Source organism: Urocampus carinirostris, chromosome 9 (assembly GCF_059441175.1).
Source record: "Urocampus carinirostris isolate Australia breed hairy pipefish chromosome 9, RoL_Ucar_1.0, whole genome shotgun sequence".
In the NCBI taxonomy this organism is placed as follows: Eukaryota; Metazoa; Chordata; class Actinopteri; order Syngnathiformes; family Syngnathidae; genus Urocampus; species Urocampus carinirostris.
In genome coordinates this window covers 7,421,959-7,440,819 of record NC_142357.1, presented here as the reverse complement: position 1 = coordinate 7,440,819, position 18,861 = coordinate 7,421,959, and the positions used below count along the sequence as shown (strand labels likewise).

The window sequence follows — 18,861 nt, the reverse complement described above, 5'->3', positions numbered from 1 at the left end:
AAGATATTTTATCGCATCCCAAGACAATTCATATTTGTCTAAATGTTAAAGCTCTGTGTTAGAGCTATTCATCATGCAATGTAGCCACGTCTGTAGTTGCATTTTTGTCAAGTTACTCATGAGTATATATTTAACGCAGTGGTGGGCTGTGCATTTCACACCAAGGCCTTCAGCTTCAGTCTTGATTACATATGTGTTGTCTGCAGACAAACTGGTTCTCTGAGCTGGCTTTTGGAATTGTAATTGAGAACTCCTCTCGAGGATAGATGGTCTGGGTCTGAGTGTACTCAGCTCAGGCAGCCGGGATGTTGACTGCGCAAGATGGGGAAGAGGGATGCAAAAGGATCCATGCCTTGTTAAGCCTGCCTTTTGAAACAAAATCTAGGATAACAAGACTGTATGGACATAGACAAAGAAGAACAATGATAGGTGACTATTAAATCAATACAATATCTTTCCTTGTACAGTTCCTACTTATCTAATGTAGATATTTTTGTGCGGCATAGAAAGCCTTGCAGATCCTGATGGCCCACCGTTGATTTAACACCAGATCTTCATATAGAAACTTTAGGTTGGACGTAAAATAGTTTCATGCAAGTGAATTCTGTGCCGATCCGGTCATCTCTTGTATAATTAGGATATACTGTATTTTTCCTTTCATATTTTCGGGGTTGTTTGGGAATTAATCATTGTGGACATTCACATTTCAACACCTTACCACATTTGTTTGGGATCTTATTAAACCTTGTCTGGGCAACAACACTGCTTAAACATTGATTCAAATCCAGATATCTACAACTGAATGTTGTAGATATCTGGTCACGTGCTAACCATTAGATTCCTTAAGTTTGTGCTTTCAAATCATATTTCAATACATTTGAACTATAGATACTTGTTAAGCTACCATTCAAACTTATTATTCCTCATACATTTTGTTGAGTTCCTATTTGTTGTAAAATCTATACCAATGAAGCACATTTAATAACCCATGCATCGTTCACGTGCATTGTATATTGCATACAGTGAGCCCTTGGTATAACGTGGGATACTTTGTGCGGCTTCGCTACTTTACGAATGTGCCTCGAGCATTGAGCTCCACATCCTGAATGGCTAAATAGACTTTCAGCTTCTTATCAACTTGTGTGTCAATAACCTTAGGGATTTATATTTACAGTACAGTCATTATTTGGAAAGTTAAAAAAAAGATGAACATATACACAGTACTTTTTTCCATCCATCCATCCATTATCAGCACCGCTTTTCCTCAGTAGGGTCGCAGGGGTGCTGGAGCCCATCCCAGCTATCTTTGGGCAGTGGACAGGGGACACCCTGAACTGGTTGCGAGCCAGTCACAGTCAAGTCAAGTCACATTTATTTATATAGCCCTTAATCACAAAAAAATGTCTCTAAGTACTGCACAGGATTACAATTACAAAATTGCACAATTACCTGATCCTGAGCCCGCATGCGGGTAAGGGGCCGGTCACATAGCCGTCTCCGGCTGAATCACGGCTAAAATTTTGCGTTTTTTTTTTTTGCCCATGGTTGCCCGGGATGGAAAATGTGCAAAATTGGCCAACCCGCTGTTCATCGGTGGTATGCCCGCAAAACAGACGCCGGCGACTGTTCCACTTCCTCATCGCGTCATTTCCGCGTCATTTTCTCGTGTGGACCACGGGTATAAAAGCTCCCGAGCCGGTGTTGTGCCCGAATCCAACTTCTACGCAACCCCCGCCAACAGCCCCCCGCCCCCCTCGCGTGAACGCGCATACTGCTGCGATCGCTTTTGTTGGAAGCGTGCATTGACGTTGGTGACTTTTTCATCCGCGTTAACAAACACATTTTGTAGAAGACGATCGCACTTTATTGTTCAAATAAACACGTTATATAGACTAGGATCTCCCAATTGTTATAATTAGCTCGCTTTATTGTTTTAATAAGCGTTTTATGTAGAATACGATCGCTTTTGTTGGAAGCGCAGCAGAATGCGCGTTCACGCGAGGGGGGGAGGATTTTATATACGGTGTGCATTACCGTTCGATTACGTTCACAACAAAAACAAAGACGGAATGGTTTAAGTTGTATTACATTCCCAACAAATGCAAGACGAAGTGGTTTTGGTTATAAGTTCGCCATTACATTCCCTAAAAGTGATATAAAAGTGAGATAAAACGAGGTAAAAGTGGTTGTAGTAGCGAGGGGATGCAAATCTCGGCAGGGATGTATTTCTCGGCATAACACCGGGCTGTAGAAATCATAACCGCTCAAGACACAGTCCCGTGAAGATCAAGATTTCAAGCTATGGCACAGAAGAAGCCAATATGTTATTATTGTAATAGTTTTTCATTTTTATTTTATTATCTTGTTATGAAATGAAAAGAAATGTCAAGAAATAAAAATGGATTAAGACGAAGTCACTACGGTGACGGGGATCCATGTTCACCCCTTGACGTCTCGAGCACAACTGACGTGTGCTCGGCAAATCGCGCTTTATATACGCGGAGAAAGGCGTTTGACCGTCACACGCGTAACACACTAATTTCACGTAATAACACCGCGATACAGGCGCAGAACATGCTATGACCGTGCTCCACCCACGATTACCCGCTGAAATTTCGCATCCTACCCATGTGTAACCACGCCCTGGCCGCGGCCAGAGCACGTCGTTCCGCGTCATTTCCGCGTCATTACCTCGTGTGCCGCCCGCGGTTTACACGTGCTCAAAGTTTTGAGCAGCTCAAAACTTTTTCGCGCGGCCAACCGCGTGTGAATTTCCGACCGCGAGTAAAGCACTGCTGTATCTCGTCTATATGGCGGTCTCAAAGCGTCCAACAGCGCCCAACAGCGTCTGCTTCACGGCCAGAAATTTCTGGCCGTGGTTCAGCCTCGATACGCCCGTGAAAGGCTGTGTACCCGCGCTCTAAAGAATTGAGCATTGAAAACCTTTTCCGACCGCATGTTAAGCACTGCTGTATGTCGTCTGTATGGCGATCTCAAAGCGTCCAATAGCGTCCGCCTCACAGGCAGAAATTTCTGGCCGTGATTCAGCCGCAAACGGCTGTGTGACCGGGCCCTAAGGAACAGCTCAAAAACCTCAGTGTGAGGAAAAAAGAGAAACCTTGAGAAAGGACCTCACATGTGGTAATCCCCCTTCGAGGATTGACCAGGGTGCAATACAATTAGCATTACTTTACACAGAATAGTAAACATTAGGTAAGATGTTGAAGATGTCCGGAAAAAGCATGACACCAACGACGCCCCCAGCCTGTAAACTAGTCACGGCACACAGAGACAGTTCTTTCAATGTGTAATAGAATACACTATTTTATTGTAAGATAATTGTAAAAATTAAGGTTTTGCCTAACCCCCACAATAAATGGGTTCACTGTATAGCTCATATATTGTCTGTACCACTTTGCATAACCATATATATCCTTCTATTTGATGATATTGATCTAATGTTTTCCAAACTAGTTACTTAATTTCTGCAAGGGTGACACATATAGCATAATTTATTTCTCACTTTAATTGGAAAACCTAATCTGATAAAAACTGTCAGAGACGGATGCAGTTGAGGCAATTAAGAGCTTTATGCTGCCACTGCATGTGCATCTGAGATAAAAACAAGGATAATAGGTCAATGATAGAAATGTTTATCTTTTTTAATGAACATGTTCTTTGACAATGTTTATCGGGTGAATGCAAACCCCGTTTTGGAAAGCTTGATTTTGGTACCCAAGTAGGAACTAATACCCATGCTCCATTCTGTCTTTATTTTAGACACTTCCTATTCAAGCAAGGCTCCGGATCATCAGCCCTGCTTTCAGGTGCAGGGCAGGGTTACCCCCTGACCTCAGGGACCGTGTACTCACCTCCGCCCAGGCCGCTGCCTCGCAGCAGTGTGACAAGACCGCTTTTTACCTTCAACAAACCTCATCGATGCTGTAACTGGAAGTGCACTGCGTTGTCTGCATCTCTTCTCACACTGACGCTGGCTCTGCTTCTCACATATGTCGTCGGTGAGTCACTCTTCTTGCATATATTCCACAAAGAAATATTTGGGTCTGTAACTTACGTTTTCCAATGTAACTGGAGTTGTCTGCAACGGTGAGATTGGAAATGCATTCTAAAATGCTACGAAACGTATGAATACATTAATAAATCCTGGTAAAGTAATCCTGGTCGACCATAACATTGAATCTCCGGTACCTAGCAGGTACAATTGTGTCTACTAAACTAACTATCAACCGTTAATGATGAGGTGGAGGGTGATGTTTACAGCTGCGTATTTTTCCTCTCCCCTCTAATTTGCCTAGGTCACATGTTTTCAAATCATGTGACCATTCAATATGGTGATTACAGAGACAAAGACACATTTACATCTGCACAAAGTAAATGGGAATGAAAGCTAGGTCACATAGTGTGTCTTTCTGTTTATTTGTCTTTATTGTTTCTCACGTTAATGGACCAAATTGTATTAGCTTGTCATCGTTCCTTGAGGAATAAAGGGAACGTCAATGACCTGGCATTTAAGCCTATGAAATTAGAGGACGGAAGCTTTTTTGAAATTAACTTATACTGTTGTTTAAATCAGATGGATGAACTGAGGACTTTATTTTTAGGTGCAAAAGACGAAATATTGTGAGTACATTGTAGAGCTTGAATAACGTACTGTCAAACCTCCCGTTTTGCTCCTGTTATGTATTTATATGAATAATATTGGCAAGAACATGGATTAATTTATCTCAAAGAAATGTTTCTAGATGTCACATTGCTTAAAAAGTTGCTGTTTTTCTTTAATATTTCGACAGAAATATATTACAGGTGGGCGGCACGAAGACTGTGGCTCAGCTCTGAGGTCATGGGATCTAATCCTCCTGTGCGGCGTCTGCATGTTCTCCCCGTGCTTGCCTGGGTTTCTCTGGGCACTCCGGTTTCCTCCCACATTCCAAAAACATGCATGTCAGGGTAATTGGCTGGTCCAAATTGTCCGTAGGTGTGAATGAGCGAGTGAGTTGGTTGTCAACCAGTTCAGGGTGTCTCCTGCCCACTGCCCGAAGATAGCTGGGATGGGCTTCAGCACCCCCCGCGACCTTACTGAGGATAAGCGGTTTCAGATAATGGATGGATGGATGGATGGATATTACAGGTTAGGATTTATTTTTGTGGTCCTCACCAGTTTTAAGCCAGCAGCTAGGCGCCAGCCGGAGCGACCGGCTGGGAAGTGCAAGTAGGGAGATCTGCACGAATGACCCCTTTTGAAAAATATAAAAATAAATAAAGACAACCTGCACCATATTTAAGACTTCAGTGTTTAAAATGTAAGAAAAAAGCAGCAACTTGTAATCTTAAATAAACGGTAATTTGGATGAGCTTCATTACTTCACTTAATCTTAGTGGAATAATGTCACATTGTTTCAAATAGCACTTGCAATTGTGTCCTCTTTGGTCAGGATGAATGTCATTCAGAGCATGGACTAATCTTGGAATGTAACTTCTCCATTGACAATGTCTCATGATGCGATGGGCAGACGATCTATAAATATTTCCTTACGGCTAGCAAAGACTTTATTGTCACTTAATCATTCTTGTTTTTTGGAGCTTGGTGATGTACTTGGTCTTCCATAATGCTTCTCATGGACATCCAGATCACTTCCATAAACTTTAAACGTATCTCTTATCCTGGGTCTTTGTTAAACTCGTTCCTAAATTATCTTCACACTTTCACTGTGTTTTCATGCTAACGTTGTTTTACAGCAGCATTTTAGAACAAATTATCTTCCTTCCGGGTCAAGTTTGGCCGCCATCACTCTCTTAAATGAGTTCAGTCTATGTAGAAATAAGAAATGAGTTATTAGCTTCTAATGTATGTATGCATCTTTTGAGGCACATTGTATATATGTACACATCTCAATGATCCCTGGACAACCAAAGACACAGCCCTCAATATTGTCAGCGAGCAGATTTAAAGTATAATATTAAAGCAGTGAAAACCAAAAAAGGATGGTCGTTGCGACCCAAGTTACTACTTCCTAAAACTCCCCTCCAGAATTGCCGTGCCCGTTTTATTGAAGGTTAACGCTTGTTGAGGGAAGGTTATCTTGGTGTTGTTGTTCTGTTTTCATTATATATTTGCCAATAATTTAAAAAGAAATTGCTAAAGAAGCAATTTCAGTGCAAAATAAATTTGAAATATAATCAAAGCAAACTGCTGAAAAGCAATTATAAAACAGGAATGTTTTAACAATAAGCTGTGCGGGATGGCTTTAAACACAAAAAGTAATGTATTGCAAATCTGTGGGAAATTCTGAATTGCGCCTGAGTCAGTGGACCAAAACCCACAAAACTGGCAATTATTCTGTGATGAATAGACACATAAATTTAGCTGTAAAATATTACTCGCATATCGCTCTTTCTTGCTTACCCCTTTTCTCTCTTGAAGACACAGTTGAAAGGTTTTTCGCATTATCATACGCTTTCAAAATTTGTGATGATTCCAATTTGAATCCTGCACCTGCACGGTTGTTGTATGTGTACATGCTTTTATAAATGATTTTCAGACTTTCAAATGCTGATTGATTTCATCCCGAGATGGATTTCATTTTAAGATGTTGAAAGACTGCGAATGTTGAGACTGTAACGTCGAGGGTTCACTCTAAAATGATCATACCAGGAATTGCGGATTAAATGGTTACTCTGAACTTCCTTTTGTTGTGAATGACAGACTTTTCTCTATTGTTTTAAATATACGTTGTAAGACATGACAGTGTATCACAAATGCAGGAGTGAAGCAGTTTCGTCAAGGTTTTTACTACAATAAAAAAAAAAAACTAATGAAACTAAATTTTGGCAAGACAAGACTCAAGAAATGTCTCAACAGTGTATCAGACAATTAAAACATTGTAGAGACTGTATACCGAAAAGAGACGTCAAGTAAAACATGAAGTAAATACGTAAATAATTACATTCAAATATATGGAAAATTATATGAAATGAATGGAATGAATTATAAGATGCAATTTTGCCACGAAATGATTTACATGATTACAACAATGAATGCAATGATGACATTTAAATCAATAGGATAAACAGTAACCAGAACACCAATTTGGCTACTTTTACTTGTGGCATCTCTATGACCCGTCTGAGCCCATGTCAAATATTAAAGCATGTTTTCACACTAAATAAAATGTATCTATCTCACGTGAAATCTACAGCTCATTTTTCACAAGGGAGGTGACATTCACTGTCCTTTAGAGGCAAATATTTTATCCTATGTTTAGACTGCTAAGGGTTCTACTCTTTGTAGTCTAACTTGCTTTGCAGGCTTTATAAAGGGGGTCTCACTTTGTCACTTTGCACTTAAATTAGGCTGCACAATGCAGACGATCAAGCCTCATTGCCAGGAATGCTGTTTAACCAAAATAACACGTAATTCTTATTCTGTTCGTCTTGCAATAAGGTTTCATACTTAGCCTCCTTTTTTTCTAGGTGACAAATTTCAAGATTACCTAATGGCATCAAAGCAACTGTATGCGATCACTATGGCCTAAAATGATAATCAATGTACATCCTAATTTGTGAAACAGCAAGGAAAAATAGGAATCATATATCTCAGCTTTGACCTAAACCTTTGCGCTTCATTCATAGTTATGCACACCTATGGCCAAGCCAGTTCTTTCTTGAGGTTTAACTCAAAGTCATATTCAGACTATTAGTGGTGGTTGTGTGGGTACACATTATTCATATGCAGACACATACACGCACATACTTCCTTGAAGCAAAGCTGTGCAGATTAATCCCCTAGCTGAACCATGCTATCCCATTAATGTCCTGGACCTGGTAATTAGTGCATTAGTGAGGAGTGTGAGTGATGACTAGGCGACAACATAACCTTTTAATTGGTGTCATGCTCCACTCCTGCTTGGCAATGATTGATCTCCATGTTTCTATTACCATGGAAACTACTTTTAGATGGATGTGACAAGAGAAAAGATGATATGTCTGCCTATACATCAAATATTTTCAAATCCAAGATTATGGTGGTCATGGACTTAACGTCTTTGTTCAGGTCGAGAGGTTGAGACACAGCTGAGCACATGATTAGCTTTTCTTGAGATGTAATGATTCAGCCATTTGAGTCAAATATCTAATGACCTTTGAGAGACAGGAATACACTGTAAAAACATTATTGGGTCCATGATTAACCATTTCCTAGTCTTCTTTAAAATACAATAAATAAAATTGCTACTTGAGTTATTATATTTACGTATTTGTATATAATCCATAGACCATTGGTCTGTCCATCCGTAGAAAAAAACTGAAATGAATAAAATTCACTTGTTTTAAAATAGATGCTGAGACCTAAACATTTCAAAATGATGTTTTTACATGTGTACCTCATTGTTGCTTTTTTATTTTTGGCAATATGTATTTGAAAACATTAATTGTAACTGTATTACATCGTTCCTCAGTGTCTGTTGGTAAATATAATTAGTTGTGTAGTGTTTTAGCATTTTCTCTATGATAATTATGCAAATATGTGTTGGATTGATGCATCTCTGATTAAATACCATTCATTTCCCAAAATATATTAAAAACATATTCATAAACCTACAGTCTCTATTTAGAAGTTCAGAGCAGTGGAAGACACAGATATGAAGTTAATTGAAATGGGAGCCAATTGTAAAATATATACATTGTGTTATATAATTAATTTACCTTGAATGCAATTTTAAGCAAGAGCCCTTGTTAAGCAGAGAGCTGATACAAATGTGATCGTTAAGACCGTTTTTGATATTCTTGTATTCGTCTTTCAGTTAAATTATATAATTCACTGCAGTTATGCAATGCAAAAAAAAACGTTTTATATGAACTGAGTTTATGATCAATCATCTGCCATCGCATTCATACCATACATAGAGGTTCAACTTTGCCATAAATATCAATCGTCTAACAGGCGGCAAAACTGAAACAAACTTGACAGTACAAAGGCAGATTCTCATGGGAAAACAGGATTCATTTTTGTTTCCATGCAGGTGAACAAAAGACAAGCATCACTTCGGCAGATAATGGTGCTCTACTGAAAAGTGCCTTTTACACTTAGAGTATGTACAGTGCATCCAAATTTAGATGAAGGATGAATTTCCGCCAGCACAGTTTCTGCAGCACGCATGCAGGGTGCTTGTGGGTGCTTAAAATCCTTGAAAATATTTGAATTTAAAATCGTGTTTTCAAGGTTAAGGCTCGGTCACACAGCCTTTCACGGGCGTATCGAGGCTGAATCCCGGCCAGAAATTTCTGCCCGTGAAGCAGACGCTGTTGGACGCTTTGATACAGACGAGATACAGCAGTGCTTTACACGCGGTAAGAAATTCACACGCGGATGGCCGCGCGAAAAAGTTTTGCGCTGCTCAAAACTTTAGACCACGGGTAACCGCGGGTGGCACACGTGGTACACACGAGGTAAAGACGCACTACGAATGTGCTAGGACGTGCTACGGCCGCGGCCAAGACGTGGTTACACGCGGGTAGGACGCGAAATGACCGTGCTCCACCCGCGGGTAATCGCGGGTGGAGCACGGTCATAGCACGTTTGTTCTGCGCCTGTATCGGGTGTTATCAGGTGCATCAGCGTGTGTACCGCGTGTAAGCACGGTCAAACGTGATGCAGCCGCGGTTACCCGCGATAAGGACGCGGAACAGTCGCCGGCGTCTGTTTCGCGGGCATACCGCTGGTAAACAGCGGGTTTTGCCAATTTTGCACATTTTCCACCGCGTCTGCTTCACGGGCAGAAACTTCTGGCCGTGATTCAGCTGCGATACGCCCGTGAAAGGCTGTGTGACCATGCCTTTAGAAAAGTGCTTGAATTTTGGGTGAAGTTATTGTAAATGCTCAAAGTCTTCCAGTGCAAAATTTTGTTGTTTAAAGGTATGGGGATATTGGAAAAATGGCTTTGAAAATCCTTCAAAGTTTTCGAATTTGGCCATTAAAAATGTGTACGGAACCTGTGCACATGTGCACTACTAAAAAGTGTCTTAAACAAATAAGCCAGAGTTTGCATGTATCATTTGTCACTATTATGCTAGAAGACATTCCTTAGCGGCATCTCAATACCCCAGAAAAGGGAAACTGTACATGTGCAGCAATGAAAGTATTATTATTATTCAAACGGGTATAAATGAACAAGTACCGGTAATTGGAAAATGAAAGGACTAACCTAAACATTTCAATTGTATTACTTATGGTTGGATTAGGACCTAAAAGCCCAAATCAATTTATTGAAAACCTAAGAATTTTATTCCTATAGGATCAGGTAAATTAAGCAATATTTTCTTATGGGTGTGTCAGTAGCCTTGAATTTTCAACAGGCACATAAGAAATGTATCCTTGATATAAAAATCCACATAACGTGAACATTATTTTTTTTAATTATTATTCAGGCACCATCAGTAGCCCAAAGTTTCTATTTTAGGAAAAGTGGGCTCAATTATCATTAAAGAAAAGAAAATATATGTTTTTTTTGTATTATTCTGTTGATCTAAATTAGGTTTCAAATTTAATTGGATTACAGTAACAACAAAGTACAAAAATCTATGAACCAAAAACAACTTTTTTTCCAAGAAGAAGTTAATCTGTTGTATGAAACAACAACAAATCGAGATTATTTTAGGGGTCTTTGATAACCTATTCGCAGGCCACATTCACATTAGACATCGACATAAATGCCTTCAACAGTTTTCTGTGCATGTTTAAATGACTGGAATATCGACCCCCCCCGAAAAAAAAAAATAATAAAAAAAAAAAATAAATATATATATATATATATATATATATATATATATATATATATATATATATATATATATATATATATATATATTTATATAACCTGATTTCAAACATGTAAACCTAGTGACTGTCTCATCAATGTGCTTGTATTCATTTACCTGGTTTCTTGCTCACATTTTTTCAGATACGTGTTTAAAATACAAAAAACACTTTATGCTGCACTCAGTGGTTGTCATGAAAGTCTGCTGTAGTGCTTTATATAGACCAAGGACACCACTCTGGTTGTTGCAGTCAAGTGCCTATTGGCAAAATAATGTGACTGTTTGGATAAGTATTAGTTTTACTCTGAATTGTTCAAGTGACTCAATTACTATAGTTTGCTGTAATTTGGCATGGTTTGCGTGTGTGCCAGGTCAGAAGAAACAAAAATGTTTGGAACGATCTTGAGTTTGGTGGTAAGGGAAACAATGACACGCTTTACCTAACACCTTATAGATTGGATAGTATATGATTTAATACTTATTGCTTAAAATCTCTTTTTCTTAAAAAAAGCAAAGATGAGCTTGACTAAACTAACTTAAACATGATAACAACACAGATTTGTAGTGCTACCAAACACATAGAACCCTTGTTTTTTTACACTCAATGGGGACCAGAACCACCTGTGAAAAGTGAAAATCTGTGAAATAATGTCGCAGCCTTTCCAACTTACCGATTGAGAATCAGAGAGAGAGAGAGAGATAGAAAGAGAGAAAGAGAAATAGAAAGAAAGAGAGAGAGAGAGAGAGAGAGAGACTGAGAGAGAGAGAGAGAAGAAAAAAGAGAGGGAGAGAGTGTCACGAGGATTACCAGAACAGAGCAGGGGACCCCAGAGCGTTCGTTTCAAGTCTTTTATTTGGGTAAGCACAAGGGTTAGCGGGAAACTTCGGACGACGTAGACGATCGTAGCGTGGACGGAAGCAGGTCGAGTTTACCGGGACTGAAGAGGAGATCGTAGCTTGAGACGGAAGCAGGTCGGATCGGAGGCAGGCAGGCAGAATCAGGTAAACAAGAAAGCAGGTAATCGGGAGAGTCTTACGGGGTACAGAAGTTAATCCTCCGACAAGGAGTTCTGCGCGTAACGCGTTTAAAAGGGGAGCATTGACCAATCAGGAAGCACATTCCAGCGCGCCACATGATTACCCCAGGTGACTCCACTTGGGTAATCATGACAGAGAGAGAGAGATAGAGAAAATGAGAGAACAAAGGTTTCGGCAAGACAAAGGCGAAGGACACTCTTTTCAGCGAGACGCACAGGAATGCAGTGCAGGTGTCCGGTCAGAGTACTGTATTAAAGACTACGATATGAGTATGAAATGAATCGGCATCATAGATGTCAAGTCAAGGGGTGCTGGCCGTTTGGCGTGAATCTTGGCACATGTAAGACTATCCATCCATCCATCATCTGCACCGCTTATCCTCAGTAGGGTCGCGGGGGTGCTGGAGCCCATCCCAGCCATCTTCGGGCAGTAGGCAGGGGACACCCTGAACTGGTTACCAGTCGCAGGGCACACAGAGACAGACAACTCACTCGTTCATTCACACCTGGGGACAATTTGGGCCGGCCAATTAACCTGACATGCATGTTTTTGGAAAGTGGGGGGAAACCCACGCAAGCACAGGGAAAACATGCAACACACAGGAAGTTTCAATCTCATGAGCTTAGAACTGTGCCACACACGCGCTAACCACTGCTCCACCGGGCTGCTCATGTAAGACTAAACAATCCTTTTTACTAATTTTATAAATCATGAAAGCCGTGCATGTGTAAAGTTATATAGTGACTTAGTTAAAACAAAACAAAAAAACCTAGGTAAAAATTAAACAGTAATATTATTGGTCTGATTAAGGTATCCAATTAGAGTGACTAGGGCAATATATACTCGAGATGCAAATATTACACTTAAATTATAGTTGCAAATGCCCCGTTTTCAGCAGGTGACACAGTATTCCCGTCTTTCTTTACTAGCCTTTGTTTCCCCTGGCAAACCCCCACGGCGCTGCCTAGACTGTGAATTGCTTTGTTAATTTGTTCATTTCCCAGTGCAGCCCCATCCCGCAGACTGAACTTGTTATTACGCACAGCACGAACATCAGATATGAGGAGCGGGCATTATGACGGGGCATTTAAGGGGAGCTAGAGGACAGGTTCAGATTGCATCTATAATCTTGAAGGATAGATGTGATGACACCACCACCAGTCACTCGTTTTATTGTTTAAGCCTCATTTGAGCTCTGCCTCTGTAAAACTTTTTTTGTGTCAGAAGAGCTCATTAGGGTATGCGGCACTTTGATTAATTTTGTACACCTTATTTCACCTGAAGAAAAACTGATTTCAATAAACTAATATCAACTGCAGCCATTTGATATTAAGAAATAAAGAGGATTGATTCCATGCAATTGTGTCATGTATTGCGACCATTGTTGTCTGGAATTGTGACTTGAATCACTGGTTGATTACATTTTCAAGACAAACGACCCACTATTTGTCAATTGGGTAAACAGGATCATATCTCAAAATAAAATTGTATGGCAATCTTATGTGGGTTTGGAGGCTTCTAACTTAGATGTAACTTATTTTGGGGAGGTTTTAGGGTCTATTTTTTGCAATTATGTGCGTGCACTGCCTTAATTTTCAAATTATAAGAAATTAAATTGCCTATCTATCAATGACGGATATTTTCCTTAGTTGCCAGGTTACTAGGCCTGAGATTATCTTCATGCCGGAAGACGAATTCTCATTTCATCTTAGTGCTCTCAGAAATGGAAGGTAGTTTTGAATCAATCTCTTTCCACACAGACGATCAGCCACCAAGGAAAAGAAAAAAAACCCAAAGCACGTTTCCACCCACCAGCTTCCCAGTAGTTTCCCGGGAAGCTACACAGTTCAGTTTTGGTTTCATCTGACCACATGACATCCTTCCAATCCACTTCTAGATCTTGAACTTGCTTAAGGGTAGATGTCAGGCTTACACCATTCACTTCCCTGGATGGCAAAGTGTGTTACTAATACTAAACCTTTTGCTAGTTGTGTACAAGCTCATCTTCTCTTGATCAATTTGACTCTTTTCAATGTGATCTTAAGCACACGGTTAAAAAAGGGAATCAACAAACGTAGCTTCACACCACCAAAAACAAACATCAATGCGACTTATCAATTTCTGCCCGAACATGAGAGACAGTACCCCTCCCCACCTTGACTGGCAATAGCCTTTATCCAATACGTGCTTCCAGGATAAAGCAAACTCGCATGGTCTTTATATGGACGATGTGTAGGCAGAACAGGTTTGATGCTACATATTTTTAGGAATGTAGGCTATCACCCCAGTAAGAAGTTATAAGTATCGAGAACCTTAAAGTGACATTCAAACTGCCTATGTAAACTGGGGAATCTCCTGTTTTTTAAATCTTTTTGTAACACCCACCAAGCCCGTTTTATGTCAGTTATTGAAGCACATAATTCCAAAAACATCTGTGAGGTCACAGCTGTGGCTTTCTAAAAACAGTTAATGAATGAAAAAAAGAACACGTTCTCCATTTAACAAATGAATCAAGGATTTTGCAGTAAATGGCTCATAGTTTTATAGTTCCTTGTCTAAATTATAATTGTTTTAAAAAATATAGATGAAAATAACATGTGAACCTGTGCCCCATTTCGATTCATTACCATTGCTTGAATTTGTGTCCCTTCCGCATTCATGCAAGTTTTTCCTTTTCCAATTGTCATTCAAACATGGTTTTCTAAATAATGCGTGGCCGTATTTCTTTACAAAATAGACCACAAAATAAAAGCAATACATTAAGATAGGTAAATGTATGTTTAGCTTCAGGACTTCGTTTTGCTGTTTTAACATTGCAAATTAAGTGATTATGATATGTTTTTCAGTATATTGAAATGTCGTTGAACTTCAACATCTTCATGCCGTTGTTCTGTCCCTATGTTCACAACCGCAACACAAAAATTGGAAGAATTCATACGGAGTAAACAAGACCCTCAAGAAAATAAACAAAAGAATACTCCTAGTGAGAAAAGGACTTTTCTGCCGAAGTTATATTCCTGGTTATGCTATGAGGAGGATGATAATGGATTGGACCTAGAGAAGGCATTACAACTGTGGCAGGACAGCAAACCACAAAAAATATATGAACTAAAAGATCTGAAGTGATAACTTGCTTTGTATTACCAGTTAATTGTGATGATTAAAACTGCATGAATATATAGACTAATATTTCAGCAATATTATTTTGTATAATGTACAATATTTTTGTGAACTCAAAAATCTGAAGTGAGAACTGCTTTGTACTACCAATTAACTGTGATGCTTAAAACTGAATGAAAATATAGATATAATTATTTCAGCAATATTATTTTGTATAATGTACAATATTGTTGTGAACTGAAAAATCTTGAAGTGATATCTGATTTGTATTACCAATAAACTATGATGATTAAAACTGAATGAATATATAGATTTATATTATATATTTGTCGCCGATTTAAAATTTCAACCTCGATAACGCTAAATTTTGGGGACACATAGATCTCTGTTGGGACTCATAGATTTTTGAGCAGGCGAGTCCCCGGGACCCATCACTTTTCAGAGGTGAAATGAACACTGTACAGTATGTGATTGACTTCGAACACAGTATTCACCTCACAAGTTTTGACATTGTTTTGTTGATTTTCTGACATTGCAAAACCAGATTTTGACCAAACGTTGAATACTCTACAGTAGGTGGGTAGTTCGGTCGGTCGGTAGGTCAATAGGTTGATAGGTTGGTAGGTAGGTGGTTAGGTAGGTTGATCGGTACATAAAATAACGCTTGATTTCATTCTATGAATGTGGGAATGGAAGGAATGCACTCTTGATAAAGTTAAGGTTCGATTAAAAAGCATGGAGTTTAACAGCAATTAAACAATTCCAATCGTTATTTAATCACAGTGACAAAGACAGTCACTGATCTCTGGTCAAAGCAGACACTGTAAATTTGAAGCAGGGCTTGTTTGAGCAGGGAGCAGAGTTCAAATGTATTTCATATGCATATTTCCTGATTCCAATTCAACATTTTGAATTTTGACCAAAAGTGCTGCTATACATCTGTGTTTTCTCCAATGTTGATGTTATACATTAATCATACCAATACCCTAACACCTCTTGACTCCTGACGTCAGATATATGTTTCGAGGCCAATAGTCCAGCCTAATACGGTCTTGTTTGTGCCATGGTGAGCAAACAGCAGTGTATGAATAAAACTTCTTCAAATCATTCACATTCAATCATAAGGCTTTTTTAATTTGCTTATAATGTATAATCAAAAGCAGAAATAAGTGTTCTTCGTGGTTGCCCAGGAGGTCATATACCTAAGAAAATAGTGTTTCTACCCTGATTCTTCCTTTTTTAAGGATTATTTGTGGCAGAGTGGCAGACATCCTTGATCTCACTTATAGTAACTCTAGCAATAGCTTAATAAATCATTGAGATTTAATTTTTATGTTACTCACAATCATAAATGCCTCCTTCAAGCATTAACTCTGGCCTGTTTTGCTATGATATCCCCACCAATCATATAGCAGTTATTGACAGATTATACCATATTTGCATGGACCTAATACTTAACACCATGTCATAGATTTTCTCTAAAGTTTCTATGAAATATGAAGCTCACTAAAGACAATGGTGTATGGACAGTAAAACATGGAATGCAATTATAAAGTAGGTACAGGAAATGACTACTAATTGGCATTGAATCTTATTTTGTGAAGATGAGCTGTCACTCCAGATGGCACAGATGTAACACTGGCAGCTGGCTTGTCTGTGGACGCATCCATCTGACAGCTCGATATGTTGTAAACACCAGTTCGACATGTTTAATACAGCTCAAGTATTGGAACACAATCTAATCTTGCACATGCAACACAGAAGACTGTGGAATTAAAACATACGAAATAAATTTTGACTTGTTCATGGATAGAATAATGCAAATTACAGCGTGTGGAAGATGAAGTCGGCCAATTGTCATCTGTGGCTGTCCGTCATATATAAATACGGTACATAGATAAATGTGCAAGCATAGATTATTTTAATCTCTAAGGATGCTTCGAGGTTGTTATGTGGTGGTTCCAATGAAGTACGAGTGAAATTGATATAGGCCTCACAACAGGATGTCTCAAAATCTCAAAGCAATTAATCTACTGAGCACATTCATTAGATTGTGGCAACATTATACTGTATAGTAATCACAACAACTGAGTGAAGTGTCACTGTGGGGTTATTATTTATGCTCCTTACTTGTCGTTTGAAATCTACACTGTATCCCAGCAATAGCATACTTATTTATACTTACCTCGTTTTTGCCCATATGCTTACTTGCTGCAATGCCCCTGTATGTGGAGAATGGGAGCAGGTTTCATTTATTGACAAGAGAACGGTAAAACACATAAAACACATTTACTGTACATGAGAGATTGCCACAGCCCGCGTAAAGATGCTCAAATCAATGACACAAACATCTGCAACAGGTTATATCTCTAAAAGGCACATGCCTGAACACAAAATTATGTTTGGTGAGGAATGAAAAGTAGTAAAAAAATATTCTGTACTTTCTAGGGATTCAGTGGTTCTTGAAATGTGGGGTATGAAAAAAACCCTATTGGCAGAAAATTATATTGTTTTAAAAGTATAATTTTGTTTTTATTTACAATATTTTAAATAGTTTACATTTATGTTTATATTATCATGAAATAAATTATACCTAAAATCAGCAAAACTGTTTTTTTTCCGAATGTAGCTCGAATATATAACCATTTTGTTCATTTCAAGATAGTTTTGTATTACATATTTTGGGTCACAGTCATGTTAGAACAAACATCACCTCACAAAATGAACAAATTCTATCTATCTATCTATCTACCCTGGTCATATCCCTCAAGAGGGGTGACCGACAGCAAGACACACACATACAATAACAAAGAAAATAAAAGGGAAATAAATAGCAAAAAAAACACACAAACATGTTTGGACCATGGCCAACCCAATTGCCCAAACACCCAAACAAGTTAGGAACCTCGGCACCCGAGTTGGTCATACTTCCGTCCCTCCAGATGAAATGGGACACCAGAAAGCGGCCATGTCACTCGGGTCAGGGTGACACAACACACTCTTTTGTTCAAAATGAACGAATTACCTGGAAAAAAAAGGATGTCAGGTTGAAGCCAAAGGCTAATAAGAGACCCAAAATATCTTTGGACGCTTCTTTCATCAATCATATCAACACATTTTCAGAAATTACATAATTGAGAGTCAATATAACGTGAGAAACGCAAAACGATTTTGCATTTTTGTCATTGTTTTTGAAATAACATTGATATGTACCAAGCGAAGGGCGGCACCACGGCTGGGTTGAAGGCCCACTGCGCGGATGTTCATGGTTTAAGTCCAGCCTCCCTTTGTGCTGTTTGCATCGTCTCCATGTCCCTGCGTGGGTTTCTTCTGGGCAATCCAGTTTCTATCTACATTCCCAAAAAAGACATGCAGGTTAATTGGCCGGTCCAAATTGTCCTTAGGTGTGAATGAGCTAGTGAGTTGTCTGTCTCTGTGTGGCCTGCGACTGGCTGGCAACAGGTTCAGGGTGTCCCCTGCGTACTGCCTGACGATGGCTGGGATGGGCACCAGCACCCCTGGGACCCTGCTGAGAATAATGGATGGATGGATGTACCAAGCGAGCAGGTTACGAGGGCCCAGCGAGTCTAAGTGATAGCCTTTGTCCAGCCCCCATATCTATCGCTCTTTTTCAACTCCGATGACGTTAGCTTGATCAAGGCCGTTGTCTTTTCGATGAGGTCAAGGATCAAGATATCTTGGCCCCAAAGAAAGAACCAATGGCGCAAATCTGCTGTCCATCAGTCACCCACCTCAGCAGTTCCTCAGCTGTTTCATAGGGTCCATTTTGCACGCCAGGGTCACTCAGATGAGCACACTGCATCCACAGCACTGGCAAAGGATTAAGGAAGTATGTGTATCTTGGAAGGA

The 18,861-nt window shown here is 39.4% G+C and overlaps 1 protein-coding gene across 1 annotated transcript in view; it reads left to right on the top strand.

The window, feature by feature from the left end:
• tenm1 (teneurin transmembrane protein 1) overlaps positions 1-18,861 on the top strand; it is a 381,706-nt gene that overhangs the window by 147,503 nt on the left and 215,342 nt on the right. Inside the window, exon 5 of the mRNA XM_088344425.1 lies at positions 3,781-4,019. Coding sequence (XP_088200551.1) covers positions 3,781-4,019 — 239 coding nt within the window. The remainder of the gene's footprint in view (positions 1-3,780; positions 4,020-18,861) is intronic.